This window comes from Rhinatrema bivittatum, chromosome 9 (genome assembly GCF_901001135.1).
Source record: "Rhinatrema bivittatum chromosome 9, aRhiBiv1.1, whole genome shotgun sequence".
Lineage (NCBI taxonomy): Eukaryota > Metazoa > Chordata > Amphibia > Gymnophiona > Rhinatrematidae > Rhinatrema > Rhinatrema bivittatum.
Window position 1 is genome coordinate 40,568,154 of NC_042623.1, and position 15,874 is coordinate 40,584,027.

At 44.0% G+C, this 15,874-nt stretch overlaps 1 protein-coding gene across 2 annotated transcripts in view; it reads right to left on the reverse strand.

Moving 5' to 3' along the window:
- The window catches only part of PTPN12 (protein tyrosine phosphatase non-receptor type 12), a 262,737-nt gene that overhangs the window by 195,623 nt on the left and 51,240 nt on the right, over positions 1 to 15,874 (reverse strand). For both annotated transcript variants that reach the window (XM_029615046.1, XM_029615047.1), the window contains exon 2: positions 9,635 to 9,743. In XM_029615046.1, the coding sequence (XP_029470906.1) occupies positions 9,635 to 9,743 (109 nt within the window). The remainder of the gene's footprint in view (positions 1 to 9,634; positions 9,744 to 15,874) is intronic.

The following is a 15,874-nucleotide window of genomic DNA, read 5'->3' on the forward strand; positions in this document are numbered from 1 at the left end:
CGAGGGGGGGCCTCCTGACCCCCCCAAGCTGGCCAAAAGTTCCTTTTGGGTGCAACGAGGGTCCCGGAGCGAACACGCGGGGAATCACGTGACGCCGCGTCACTCCGACGTGACGCCGACGTCACGTGCTCCTCGCAAAGGAGTTCAGAAATGGCGTCCTGACTCCCTGCTGGACCACCAGGGAGTTTTGGTAAGTCTTGGGGGGGGGGGGGGGGGGGGATTAAGGGGGGTGAGGGGTTTAAATTTTTATTTAGGATCAACAATCGCGATTTCCAACGTATTCAACATAGCTATGTTGAATAAGTTGGAAATCCGATTGTTTTCGCCTCATCACTTTTTTAAGTTAAAAAAAAAATAAATAAATTGCGTTTTACATTTAAGTTCAAAACGAATGCACACCCCTACCAGATAGGCAGTGGAGGCCAACCCAATGGTGACAAAGGTGTTTTCCGAGAATTCAGGGAATATCATGCTGCCCAATAACCAGATGAAAGGCAGGATGTTGGAATCAAATTGTGACACCACCTTGACAGGTATTTATCACATATTGAGGAAAAATGGTTTAAAGATAAGCCTCAAAACTAACTTGGCATCCTCCAATTACTATGCTGAATGGACTAGGCCTTTCAAGTGCCAATTCTAACATTTTAACAGTTATACAAGATGATCCTTTCCCTACTGTAATGATTGTAAAAAAAATGGTGTGAAAGAAAATGGTATAAATGGAACCTTGAAAAAGTGAAATGTAATCTTTCCAATCTCCTTTCCTTGAAACCTGCCAGACCAATCCCAATTTGTGGGTTATAACCTCCTACCAGTAGATTTATTTATTTAAAATCTTTTCTATACCGTCGTTAAGCGGGTGCCATCACAACGGTTCACAATAAGGCATAAAAACTATGTTGCATAAAGTGTCTGGAATTCTAACTCTTAAACAGGTGCCATCAAAAATACTGTAACATTATATCATAATAAGTACTATATGGTGAGTGTTATAAGTTATGTCTAGTTTTTCTAACTCTGCTAAAAGTTTGGTGTTACTTAACTTTAGTTCTTTGAAGTTTAAGATAAGGTGGAGATTAGAATATAGGAGAGAAGACACACTTTAAGAAGGAAGTGTGTTTGTGTGGGCGTTTGTTTGACCGCAACTAACAGTTCCCTGGGTTCTACTCTTGATTCTCTTTGTGGTATGCTTGCTTAAATAGCCATGTTTTTAAATTTTTTCTGAATGTTTTGATGTCTCTTTCCAATCTGATTTCTACCGGCATGGTGTTCCATATTATCGGTTCTGCTAGGGATAGGGCCCTGCCCCTTACTTGTGTTAATCTGGCTGTTTTGACTGACAATATAGTTAGCAGTGCTTTGTTTGCTGACCTTAGGTTTCTGTGTGGGGTATGTAAGCGGAGGGCTGTGTTCAACCACTCTGCTTTTTCGTCGTGTATCAGTTTATGAATGGTGCATAAAGTTTTGTATTGTATTCTTTGTTCAATGGGTAACCAGTGTAATTCTATTAAGGTTTCAGTGATATGTTCTCTTTTACTTTTCCCAGTTAGAATTCTAGCCGCTGAGTTTTGTAAAATCTTTAATGGTCTTATCGTGGTATATGGCTGTCCCAGTAGGAGGGCACTGCAATAGTCGGTACTGGAAAAGATTAAGGCTTGTAAGACTGATCGGAAGCTGGTGGGCGTTAGTAGTGGTTTTAATCTTCTGAGAGTCATAAGTTTGGTGTATCCTTCTTTTACTTTTTGAGATATATGTTGTTTCATACTTAGTTCTGGGTCGATTATAACTCCCAGGTTTCTTACTTTCTCAGCTAGATAGAGAGAACCAACTGTTTGCAAACATCCTTAGAATAATCATTGGTGCAGACTACCTATCCAGTATGCGTCATGTCAAAGCAACACTGTTTAGAAAGAAAGCCTTAATACAATTAACTACATTTGCCAACTGGCCAGTCCACACATACTCCTCTATTCTCCCCTCTGTAGGAACCAACTGGGTCAAAAGAGAAAATCCATACAGGAAAAAAAAAAAAAAAAAAAAAAGGGCAACTCAAACCCTGCAAGACCAACCAAATAATCCTAAGGGCAAACACTGGAGAAGACCTCAACAGAAAGAGGCCAAGGATGCTCCCAAGACTCCTGCGCCAAAAGTAGCATAGCTTCTTGACTGCACACCCAACCTGTAGTGCTTAGAGAAAGAAAGCAAGGAGAACTTGCAAATCTTTTCTAGATTTTCCGCTTGACCTTCTGCCCTGGTGGAATGAATTCAGGGCCTCTGGCACCAAAACATCCTTACAGTTATATATACTGAAGTCACTATTTCCTCAATCCTACAAGCAATGGAAGAATTTGCAGCAGTATCTCCCTTCTGTGGGCCACTGAATAATACAAGCCTTCTGAAGGTCTGTGAAGCTCCAGAGACCTCTCCAGCCAACTTCTTCCTCTTTGCAGAAGGACCAGGGTCCCAGGACCAAAGTGATTCACCCCCCGCCCCCTCCCCCAAGAGAAAGCATGCTCAGATCAGTCCCAGAACTGATATGCATCAGAATAGCCTAATGCATTAATAAAATTAACTCAGGAGAAAACGAGAACAGGGGGACCTCCACAACAGTTAGAGGTCCCCCTGCCCCAGAAACCAGAACAGTGTTCCCCTATAAGAAGACCCTAAATGGTCCCAAAGAGCTCCACCCAATGGTCCACAATCATTCCTGGCCTGAACCAAAATGGTGGCCACCACAAAGTCAACCTGTGGTTCGTGCAGTTAGTATAGCTGTGTTTAAAAAAGGATTGGATAAGTTCTTGGAGGAGAAGTCCATTACCTGCTATTAAGTTCACCTAGAGAATAGCCACTATCATTAGCAATGGTAACATGGAATAGACTTAGTTTTTGGGTACTTGCCAGGTTCTTGTGGCCTGGATTGGCCACTGTTGGAAGCAGGATGCTGGACTTGATGGAGCCTTGGTCTGACCCAGTATGGCATTTTCTTATGTTCTTAACCTGCCTGGACCGCCTCACCAAATTCCAGGGCGACCTGCCCACTCACAGAGACCCCACAGAAGTCAACCCAGTACATCCCCAAGCCTGCCCCATTGCATAACAAGCAGGAGGAGCCAGCAGCGCTGCTCTGCCACCAGCTCTCTCTTAAGCAGCACGTCTGCCTCATTCCACCATGCCATGGATCCTGCCAAATCATGTGTGCTTCGGGCCCGAACCTCACTACCTGCGCTCTTGATCGCTGAGCTTTCAGCAGATTTGTATTTTATTTAAAAAAAAAAAAAAAAGACAGGCCAGTAAAATCTGATCCCCCACGCAAAAAGAAAAAAAAAAACAAACAAAAAACAAACTCACTGAACAAAGAGGAGAGGGGGAAACATAAGAAATAAGTCAGAAAATGAGGCCATAGGCAAATATAGCCCCCCAAAGGGAGAACAGCCAACAGACAGCCAGTAAGAACCTTAAGTTGTTAAGCCTAACTCGACTAGCAGCAAAATGGGCTAACCCACTCCTGAGGGCCCACCGTCCAGAAAGCACTAGCCACAGACTGCTGGGAACAGAGTAATACTGGATAGGCAGTCTGCTGTATAACTGGCAATGATCTGGGTTTGCCAGCTCCAGTAGTCTAGCTCCAGCTCCATAGCCAAGAGACTCTCTCCAGCTCCAGGAACCCCTGAACTCCAGAGCAGCTCCAAACTGCTGAGCCAGCTCTGGCCGCTTTTACCAGTCTCCATTTCCAGAGCCACAAGGGGATAAAAAGGTCTGGTACTGTGACAAGCTTAACATTTTCTAATGTTACAGAATAATAAATATTCCAAAATAATTATGCACTTGACATTTTCAAACTCTCCGACAAAGATGCAATTCAAAAAAAAAAAAAAAACTCAGCTGTTTTTCCTTGCTCCTTTAGTTTTTTTTTGTTTTTTTTAATATTTGAGTAATTTCTTTCTAGGTGTATTTTCTGATTGAAAGACTTATCAATCAGCTTCTCATGGCAGTCTGCACTATGCTTTACCCTGATGTAAACTTTCATGATAGCTAGTAACATCCATAATAGTCGTCCTGGGGGGAATTCTGAATCATTCACGGTGAAGATGAAGGCCCCCGCATGCTCTGGGACGTGCTCCACTCGTGGCAAAGGCGGCGGCCCTGGTGAGAGTGAATGTGTGTGTTAGAAGAAGGGAAGGAGGGGGGGGGTGAGAGAGACTAGGAAAGGTGGGGAGGGGGGGGTGAGAGTGCTTGAGTGTGGGTGCCAGAGAGAGGGAGCCTATTTGAGGAGATTGTGAAGGAGTGTGCATGTTTGAGAGATTGGGAGCTGGTGTGTATGAAAAAGGGATTGTGTGTATGTGAGGGTGCTAGCCTGTATATGTGTGAGAGCCTGTGTGAAGGAGTGCGTGAGAGAGAAAGGGAGCTTGTGTGGTTGTGTACGCAAGAGAGGGATGCTGTATGAGAGGGATGCTGTATGAGGGGATGTATGTGTGCGAGAGAGTGAGGGAGCCTTATGAGGGTATATGTGTACTAGAGAAGAGGTAGCATGAGTGTGAGAGAGATGGATAGAGGGAGCCTGTGTGAGGAGCAGTACTGAGAACGGGGTCAAACTCCAGGAGTGACGAAAGAGTGGAAGGGTTTGAGCCTAGAGGTGGCTGGGATAGATACTGGCAGGTGGAGGAATTGGGGACTGAGAGGGCAAAGTGGCCAGGTGAGTGGAAGGGACACTTTCAGTGAATTTCTAGGGAAATTCTGCTCAAAATATTTAATATTCTGCATCTTTAGGTAATAACTTTTCTTTATTAATTTAAAATGTAATTACTTAAAGACTCATGTAAACTGTTATTTTGACCAATATAAATCTTGCAGAATTTTCAGTTTGTGTGTGAATTTAAAAACGTTTTGCTCAGTTCCTCCAGGAGTAATATAGCTTTCTTCATTTTGCTGTTCCTGTGCCTTAGCCATAATGTTAAACTACAGATAAGTACAGACTCAATCCCACCAAGAAGTGTCTACTCTAGACAAAATGAAACTAATCTTATGCCTCTAGTGCAGCGGTTCTCAACCTGGGGGTCGCGACCCCGGCGGGGGTCGAACGACCACAACACAGGGGTCACCTAAACCCCAACCACCGGTACCGGGCCGTTGGGGTTTTTTGCCGGTCCGCGGCTATTTTTTCTGCCAGTCGCGTTTTTTTGGGCTTGTTGGGCGGGACTTGTGCTCTGAATCAGGGCGGACTGTAACAGAGCACAAGTTGGGCGGGACTTGTGCTCTGTTACAGTGATTGGCTGCTGCGATGAAGCCTGTCCATAGCAGGCGCACCCTATCCCTATATTGCAGCAGTAAGCCAATCAGAGCAGGAGCTGCAAGCCTTGTTGATGCATACGTCAGGAGCACATTTTGTGGGCAGACCCAGCCAGCACAGCATCGCACGTGGGCGGAACGGGAAGACCAGCAGCACAGCGTTGGAGAAAAACAGCAAAGGAATCCAGAGTGTGCAGCTACAGCCAGGTATCAGGAGGGAAGGAGTTAGTATGTTGGGAGAGGGTAATGAGTGTGTGGGGGCCGGGGATGTACTGGGGGGAATGAGAGTGTGGGGGCCAGAAATGTGCTCGGAGAGGGTTAGGGAAGTGGGAATGAGTGTGTGGGGCCAGAGATGTGCTGGAGGGGGGGGGGAATGAGAGTGTGGGGGGCCAGAGATGTGCTGGGAGGGGGGGGGAATGAGAGTGTGGGGGGCCAGAGATGTGCTGGGAGGGGGCTGGGGAGAGGGGTATGAGTATGTGAGGGCATTAACTGCTATAAAAAAATAAAATGTTTCAATCTCATGTGTTTTGGGCTTGTTTTTTTGGAAAAAAGTGCTTGTTCGTTCATGAAAACCTGGCAGCACTGCCGGAGCCGCACGGGCAGGAAGGAGGAGGCGCTTCAGCTGCGTGCAGAAGAGGAGCAGCGGGCCGGGAAGACTAGGGCCGCTGCAGAGCCCATCCTGTGGCAACCCGTAAAGAAGAGGCCCAGAGGTAAGAGAGAGGTGTGTGCGAGTATGAGATGAGTTGAGAGACTGTGTGTGTTTGCAGAGTCAGCATGTGAGAGCCTCTGTGTGTGTGAAAGAGACAGCATGTAAGAGTGAGAGCCTGTGCTTGAGCAAGGCAGCATGTGGGGGTGTGAGAGAGCCTGTGTGTGAGACTCAGCCTGTGCCAGTGAGAGCCTGTGTATGTGTGTGTGAGAGAGAAATGCATGTGAGAATGAGAACCTGACTGTGTGTTTGAGGGAAGAAGACAGGTGGAGAGAAAAGAAATAGAAAAAAAGGCAATATTAAAGGAAATGGCAAAAAATTAGAAAGGGAAGCAGATGTAAAAAAAATAAATTATTTTTTTATAGCAGTTAATGCCCTCACCCCCCTACAAGCAAATCTCTGGCCCCCACACTCTTTCCCTCCTCCCTAACCCCTCCTAGCACATCTCTGGTCCCCACACTCTCATTCCCCCCCCCCTCTGTAACCCCTCCGAGCACATCTATGGCTCCACACACACTGATTCCCCCCTCCCTAACCCCTCCTAGCACATCTCTGGCCCCCACATATTCATTCCTCTCTCCTCAGCCCCCTCCAAGCACATCTCTGGCCCCTCACACACATTCCCACCTCTCTAACCCCTCCGAGCACATCTCTGGCCCCCCACACGCTGATTCCCTCCTCCCAGCACATCTCTGGTCACCACACTCTCATTCCCCCCCTCCGTAACCCCTCCGAGCACATCTCTGGCCCCCCACACTCATTCCCACTTCCCTAACCCCTCCGAGCACATCTCTGGCCCCCCCCACACTCATTCCCCCCCTCCAAGCACATCTCTGGCCCCCCACACACTCATTCCCCAGCCCCCTCCCAGCACATCTCTGGCCCCCACACTCATTCCCACCTCTCTAACCCCTCCAAGCACATCTCTGGCCCCCCACACACTCATTCCCCCTCCCTACATCCTAATTCCTCCCCTCCTGCTACCTGGCTGTAGCTGCACACTCTGGATTCCTTTGCTGTTGCGCTCCAATGCAGTGCTGCTCTTCCCGTTCCACCCACGTGAGATGCTGTGCAGTGCTGGCTAGGTCTGCCCACAAAATGTGCTCCTGACGTGTGCATCAACAAGGCTTGCAGCTCCTGCTCTGATTGGCTTACTGCTGCAATATAGGGATAGGGTGCGCCTGCTATGGACAGGCTTCATCGCAGCAGCCAATCACTGTAACATGATTCAGAGCACAAGTCCCGCCCAACAAGCCCAAAAAAACACGACTGGCAGAAAAAATAGCCCAATTAAAAGCAACCCGCGAATCGGAAAAAAAACCCGCGAATGACTACAAAAAGAAGCCCAATCTCGCGGTAAATAAGCGAGGTTGGCAACACTGGTGCCAATAGCAGCAATCAGCGCCTCCCCAATAGCCACGTGGCAGCAGTGGCAGTAATTAAATTGTTTGACTCAGCTGGAGGTGACAAAGTATGAAGTGGGATGTGAAATCAGCTTGATCTGGTGGAGAATTAGGATTGCTGTTACACATGAACTGTATTTGGCAAACATTATTAAAGGGAGTCAGGATAATCAATTGAAGGCTGCAGCTGAGGACTGATTCATTATGACTCATGTAGAAATTAGTGCATTTTCCAGATTAGTCTGCATAACACAATTCTCAACATTCAGCATTATTTCTGCTGCATAGACTTTTATCTGAGAGGCTCTGAGGTTGTGAGGGAGCCAGTAAGAGTGAGAGCATGAGTGTGTATGAGAAAATCCAGGGGAGTAAGAGTGTGTGTGAGTGGGGGGGGGGGGGGGGGGGGAAGAGTGTCTTACACCCTGAGAGTGTATCAGTGTCTGTGAGAGCGAGAGGTTATGGTGGGTATAAGAGCATGAATGTGTAGTTATGACAGTGTATGTGTGAGAGAGAATGGACATGTGAGAGTATGTGTGAGAGAGAGAGGATAACCTCCTAATCCTCGACAATATCAGGGTGACTGGAAATCAAGAGCTCCCATGTATGGACAGCAGGGGCTTTTAAAAATCCTTATTAGTTTTAATTATTGTGTGTCATTTGATATATGTGCTGTTTTGAAATATTATTGGTGTTTGGGAAATTATAAAAATGTATATGATTTTAATTAATAGAAATTGTACTTATCAGTAATTTTAAAATATTTTTATTAGTATGGTTTTACTATTATAACTGATGCTTTATGTTTCTTAATTTTATTGTTTTATGAGGAATGGTGGTTCTGTTTATAAATGTCATAATAAATAAATATGCACTAAAATCCAACCCCATCCATAACCCCGCCCCCATATGACCAAAGCCCCACCCTCACCCCGTGAGGGCGGGGCGAGGGGTCACCGCAACATGAGGAACTGTATTTCGGGGTCACGGCATTAGAAAGGTTGAGAACCACTGCTCTAGTGCATCCCCACTGCACCCCCCCCCCTTTCACCTGGCCTCCCAATCCCAACAGTTCAGCAATTCAGATTATATAATCAACTCTAGATCCAAGAAAAGGAAGGCATCAAGAGATTACATTCATAAAAATGTTCTCTCAAATAGTTGGAATGAGGTTCAATTGTTTTACTCTTATGAAATGATTTATTGAATTTTGCTACTTTCAGTAAACATTATCAGTAATTTAAAATAGCAGATAATGGAATATCTCCAGAACCTCTGTTCCAGTCCAAGGTCCAGAGCCTGCTCCATTCTGACTCTAGCTCTGCTCCAGAGCACAGCTAATAAACTGACCAGTTCCGCTTTGGCTCGAGGTCCAGGAGCTGGCTCAGAGCTGGAGCCCCAGCCATTCCTAATCTGCTGCACCAACTCTTATGCTAGGGATGATGGCAACAGAGTTGGTTCTCATCCCCATCTGCTGAATGGAGGGGGTATTTGTGATTATAGTGATATGTAATTAGTGTGGTTATTGTGATATGTAATATACTAGTCATGGGCTGTCTGAATTGATTTTTATTATGTATGTATCCTCTCTTACCCACTGAGGATTGTGGATCAGCAGGCTACAAACTGTTTAAAGAAAAACCCACATAGCAGGACTGGTCTGGCAGGATAAAGAAGTCTGTTACTCAGGATGACTTAACCCTTGCAATTAAATCTGAACAAAAAAAAAAAACAACTTCTACAGAAAAACTAGAATACAAGATTTAGAAAGTAAATCCTAAGACTGCAATCCATTTCCAATACTTTAATTAAAATTGTTTCACTAAAATAAAGTCTAGGAATTTAAGGATAATTTTTGTAAAAAACAGTTTCCTCATTGGAATTATTTTGCTACTATATATGCTAGAAACTATTGTTACAGAAATAATGATTTATTCTGAAAGCTATTTGCCTAGGTCTTTATTGAACAAAGCTAGGTGGAAGAATTTAGTAGCAGAATTGAATCCTTTCATTTCAAATCCTAGGGAGTTAAAGTTTCAGACTTAAAGAATCTTGAGAATTGCTAGTTAACAGCTAGTCCAGTGGCCCTGTGGCAGTGAAAGGAAGATCCCCAGTTTGTTGCCTACCCCCTCCCCCCCACTCCGGAAATTCACTGTAGGGAGTGATATCCAACCCACTATAGGAATCTTGGTTTTTAAATGCAATAGAAATGTCTATTACAGAGCATGTTTAGACTTACATGGTAATATGTCCTTATATCTGTTCTTTTTAACATTTTCTTCTTTTTCTCCAGTAATGGTTGGGTAAATTTTTTCTGTTCTATACTTAGTTGATAATCTTCTTAAACGCTGAAACAAAAAAAAAGTCAGTCAAGTTTAGAAGACAGTAAAACATCTGATTATGATTTCTGAACACATTTTGAAAATTTATATAGGCTAATATATAGATTCAGCAATACAAGTTTCTAAAATTAAATTCTTGACATGGTAAACAAACATATTAAACGACAGTAGATAAAGACCAATTGGCCCATCCAGCCTGCTGAATAGAAATTCTTCCTCTTGATTTGCTACTGCTCAGGTTAGATAATGTAATGTAATATAAGAATTTATACAATTATCAATTTCTATGCCACCCTTCAAGAATGGCCCAGGGTGGCTTACAAAGTATCAGCAAAAATGCAACATATTGAAACACAAAATACAATAATTATCCCCTACTCCACCCCCCCCCCCCCCCCCCACCCAAATAAGGCAGAGACAACTAAACCCAATACCATTCTCTCCCATCAGCCCCCAGAAAAACTCCAACCCTCTAGATTAACCCTTCTAGGAAGCATCTGCCCCTACAGCGGGCCAGTTCTTATAATTGGCATGCAATATAATAGGAGAGGGGATCCAATTCAAAACAAGCCGGAAGAGCCGAAGGCATAGCAGAAACAGAAAGAGCCAAGGCAATAAATATATCAAACGCCAGAGAAAGGGAAACTGGTAGCAAAAAAATCTCATTCCTGCTACATGTGCCATTAACTTCAAAACCATATGCGCACACACCAACTCTCCCCTACCTAAACGATTTATCTGACTTCTCTTTTCCTACCACTACCCTCCATATCTATCCTAAGCACATCCAAAATCTGGTACCATGTGGACATCTACCACCTCTGCTGGTAGGCCATTTCAGATTTTGCCTCTCTCCAGTTCTTACAAAACCAATATTTAATCAGACATCCAAAGCCCCGTCCATATTGTATTAGGAAACAATCCACAGAGCAGCCAAAATCAGTGAGGCTTTTATCCTAAATTTCCAGCCATGCACTTTGAGGTTTGGGTTTTAACCATGGTCATTCCATTCAAGTCACCCCAGCCTTCTTAGAACCCCAATGCAGTCATCCTGGCTAGATGAGAGAAAGATTTTGCTGGCAGCTGGAGAGGATTGGTAAGTATTGCTACCTGGGTAATACTGGGACTTAAGTTTGGGGAGAGATGAAATTGTGGGGTAAACTAACTTCAAGTGTGTGTGCCTTGACTAAAGGCCAGGAAAAGTAATTTTAGGGTGTGTGCGCCTAATTTAAAAAGAGACCGGGAAGAGCCTGAGGAGATTCAAGATGGCACCAACATGCGAGGAAGCAGAGTTTGGAGCTCCCGTGATTGAGTTTTTTAAAATGTTACCTTACCGCTGCATTGCGGAGCGAACGATATGCCTCATTCAAAAAGAAAAGGCAGGATAAGAGAGGTTTCCTCTGGTACCTCAAATCCTCCCTTGGTGCAAACTATGATCACAGGGTTCTATCCTCCGGTAGAAAGAACTCCAGAGAATCCTGAGCTGGCGATGCCCGGAGAGCAGACTGCATCGTTTATGGGAGAAACAACGTTAAGCCCTGGAGTGCCACTGACACCCTCCCCCCCAGCAAAGGCAGTAGCAGCAAACCCAGAACCACTCCTGCAACTAACTGCATTGATCGGTGAGAGCATGCCCGAGGTGGGTTTAGCTGGGGATATCGAAGGCCTTGCTATGGAGAAGGGGAACGAGGATGACTACCCCGATGAGGGGAGGATTACCCTCCGAAAGCGATAGAGCTGAAAAAGGGGAAGGGATTGCCCCAAAAATTCTATCGGAGGTATCTAGAGCCCCTGAAGATTTAAATATAATGATGCAACAGATATCTTTTCCCTCATTGAAGCCTCTGGAAAAGCATAAGAATATAACATTAGAAACCTTATGGTTTGCCATCTCAACTTTGCAGAACTCTAATGACTATAACAGATGCATTAAAAGGCACACAGGATTAGTTTAATAATTTAAAATCAGCAGTGACTTTGCATTCGGAAAAAATGGTACAAATGGAACAATTAAACTCTAATCAAAATGGTATCATAAAAGGTGAAATGGTACCAAGCAGAAGAGTTGAAATTCTAGAAAATGAATTCAGAGCTTGTAATATCAGTACTACATTTCCCAAAATGTAAATTGATCTCGGCAAAGGAGCAGTTTAAACACTACCTGAAGGAAGTGTTAATGATTCCTATGGAAGAACAGACATTGAGTAAAGCATATTTTGGATCTGGATTTAAAGAAGGAAGTGAAAATCAAATGGAACATAAGAAATTGCCATGCTGGGACAGACCAAGGGTCCATCAAGCCCAGCATCCTGTTTCCAACAGAGGCCAAAAAACCAGGCCACAAGAACCTGGCAATTACCCAAACACTAAGAAGAACCCATGCTACTGATGCAATTAATAGCAGTGGCTATTCCCTAAGTATAATTGATTAATAGCCATTAATGGACTTCTCCAAGAACTTATCCAAACCTTTTTTGAACCCAGCTATACTAACTGCACTAACTACCTTCTCTGGCAACAAATTCCAGAGTTTTATTGTGCATTGAGTGAAAAAGAATTTTCTCCGATTAGTCTTAAATGTGTTACTTGCTAACTTCATGGAATGCCCCCTAGTCCTTCTATTATTCGAAAGTGTAAATAACAGAGTCACATCTACTCGTTCAAGACCTCTCATGATCTTAAAGACCTCTATCATATCCCCCCTCAGCCGTCTCTTCTCCAAGCTGAACAGCCCTAACCTCTTCAGCCTTTCCTCATAGGGGAGCTGTTCCATCCCCTTTATCATTTTGGTTGCCCTTCTCTGTACCTTCTCCATCGCAACTATATCTTTTTTGAGATGCGGCGACCAGAATTGTACACAGTACTCAAGGTGCGGTCTCACCATGGAGCGATACAGAGGCATTATGACATTTTCCGTTCTAGTAACCATTCCCTTCCTAATAATTCCTAACATTCTATTTGCTTTTTTGACTGCTGCAGCACACTGAGCCGACGATTTTAAAGTATTATCCACTATGATGCCTAGATCTTTTTCCTGGGTGGTAGCTCCTAATATGGAACCTAACATCGTGTAACTACAGCAAGGGTTATTTTTCCCTATGTGCAACACCTTGCACTTGTCCACATTAAATTTCATCTGCCATTTGGATGCCCAATCTTCCAGTCTTGCAAGGTCCTCCTGTAATGTATCACAGTCTGCCTGTGATTTAACTACTCTGAATAATTTTGTATCATCCACAAATTTGATAACCTCACTCGTCAGAATTTCAGGAAACTTCACAAGATACACAAGTGGAAGGAAGAGGAACGTTACTTGTTAAATTTTTGTTACCTCTGGACAGAGATAACATTATTAAAACATTTCTTCAGAAGCTAAGTGTCCTCTACCTTAACCAGAAGATCTGGATATATCCGGACATTTCCAAAGAAACACAAAGAAAAAGGAAGACATTTTTGAGTTTGGTACCACAAGTTAAAACATGGAGCTCAAATAATACTGTGGTTTCTGTGTAAATGCGTTATGAGAGTTGAAGGAAATAGATGTTTATGATCCAATACAACTGTAAAACTTCATACAGTCACATCAATGGACTCTAGATATAGGATAAAATAAACAGCGGCTTAAAATGTTAAACTGCCTTACTCTGATATTTTGGTAATAGTTGAATTGATATAGCTCTAAGTTAAATCTTATATCTCCTCCGCTGGTATATAAGTAAATATATAGGCAGTATATTTTTTTTGGATGTTAAATAAATTAGTTTAGTGAGATGTGTGTAATCACTGAACCTATATTTTCAATGGCATTTGTCTAAAATTTGAAAATTGAGAAAAAAAGACCAGGGGGTTAGGTATTCTTTTCTAGTGTCTCCTATGGTAGCATTGAGAGAAAAAGATCATTTTGCTGCTGGCTGAAGAGGATCAGTAAGTATTACTTTGGGAAATTTTAGGTCTTACGTTTGGGGAGAAGTGAGATAGTGGGGTATATTTGTTAGCATGTGAGAGCCTAAGGTAGGTAATTCAATCTTCTGCCTTTCCCTCCCACCCCTTACTCATCCTTTGATTTATAAGCAAGAGACATTCACATTAAAAATCAATTGGGCTTTTATGTAAAATACAGGATTGCCCCAGCCTTATCAAGAGTTTAATTATCCCCTTGCAGGTCACTACCAGATTAATAGAGAATACACCAATAAACTGAAAGGACTAATTTACACATTCGTACTCCCTTAGCAACTTTAAGAACTCAATAAAATTAAGATGAAGGCAGAGGTCCAGCAGCAAGGCAGAGTCTTCCTCTCTTTTGCATTGAGTGCCACATAACATAAGAACATAAGAAAATGCCATACTGGGTCAGACCAAGGGTCCATCAAGCCCAGCATCCTGTTTCCAACAGTGGCCAATCCAGGCCATAAGAACCTGGCAAGTACCCAAAAACTAAGTCTATTCCATGTAACCATTGCTAATGGCAGTGGCTATTCTCTAAGTGAACTTAATAGCAGGTAATGGACTTCTCCTCCAAGAACTTATCCAATCCTTTTTTAAACACAGCTATACTAACTGCACGAACCACATTCTCTGGCAACAAATATCCATTGGTGAGAAATTGTATGTGTGCACCCAGTGCAAAGAGTTCTGGGCCCTCAGAGAATGCGAGATCTCTGGAGATCACACCTGTAGGAGCTAAGGCTACCTTTAGGGACATAATAGCCAAGTCCCGACACCAGTCTGACAGCTCTGGTGCTGCTTTGGAGAAGGGTGGTCACCTGGTTGGACAGCATCATCCTAGTGTAGCAGGAAGTGATCTTGTAGCAAGAACACACTCACCAGGTGACGCACTGTCCTCTCACACAGATAAAGTCTCCCAGGGCTACTGCCCAGGAGGGAAGGGTTAGGTCAGCTGTCATAGTTGGTGATTCAGTTATTAGGAATATAGATAGCTGGGTGACTGGTGGATGTAAAGATCACCCAAATAACTTGCCTGCCTGGTGAGAAAGTAGTAGACCTCATACGTCAACTAGATAGGATTTTAGACCATGCTGGGGAGGAGCTGGCTGTCATAATACATGTGGGCACCAACATAGGATGGTGTGGGAAGGAAGTTCTGGAAGCCAAATTTAGGATTTTAGGTAGAAAGCTGAAATCCAGAACCTCCAGGGTAGCATTCTCTGAAATGCTCCCTGTTCCACACGCAGTTCCCCAGAGCAGGCAGAGCTCTAGAGTCTCAATGTGTTGATGACACAATGGTGCAAGGAGTGAAGGGAGAGCAGGTAGCTGCCCTGCAGATTTCCTCCAGGATCATCCTTGATATCTTTGTCCATGACTTTGCTTGGGCTCTAGTGGAGTGGGCTTGTAGGCCTGGTAGTACTTTTTTGCCTCTCAGTATGTAGACTGAATCTATTGCCTCCTTAATCCACCTACGGGCAGATACAGTACAGTGTTAACCTGCCATTGGACGTGCGTTTGACGCGTTAAGCGTTACCCCTTATTCAGTAAGGGGCCGAAAACCGCGTCCAATCCCCCGAACCTAATAGTGCCCGCAACATGCAAATGCATGTTGATGGCCCTATTAGGTATTCCTGCGCGATTCAGAAAACAAAATGTGCAGCCAAGCCGCACATTTTGCTTTCAGAAATTAGCGCCTACCCAAAGGTAGGCGCTAATTTCTTCAGGCACCGGGAAAGTGCACAGAAAAGCAGTAAAAACTCATGGCGATATTAAGTCGGAGGTCCTGAAGGGTAAAAAAAAAAAGTAAAAAAAAAATTTGAAGTCAGCCTGCGGCTGTCGGGTCGAAAACCGGATGCTCAATTTTGCCGGGGTCTGGTTTCCGAGCCCATGGCTGTCAGCGGGCTCGAGAACAGACGCCGGCAAAATTGAGCGTAGGCTGTTAAACGCGCTGACAGTCGCCGCTTTTGCCTGTTTTTACCTCCAGGCCTCATTTAAATACAGAATCGCGCGCACAGGAGAGCGTTTGCCCGCTCTCCCACGTTTTTACTGTATCAGCCCGCTAGTTAGTATTGATTTGGAAGCTGCTTCCCCCTTACCTTTATTTATTCATAGGCTTTTGTATACCGTTGTTTGGTGCTGGCCTTCACAACGGTTTACAGGTATAACAATGATAACCACACAGGTTTACA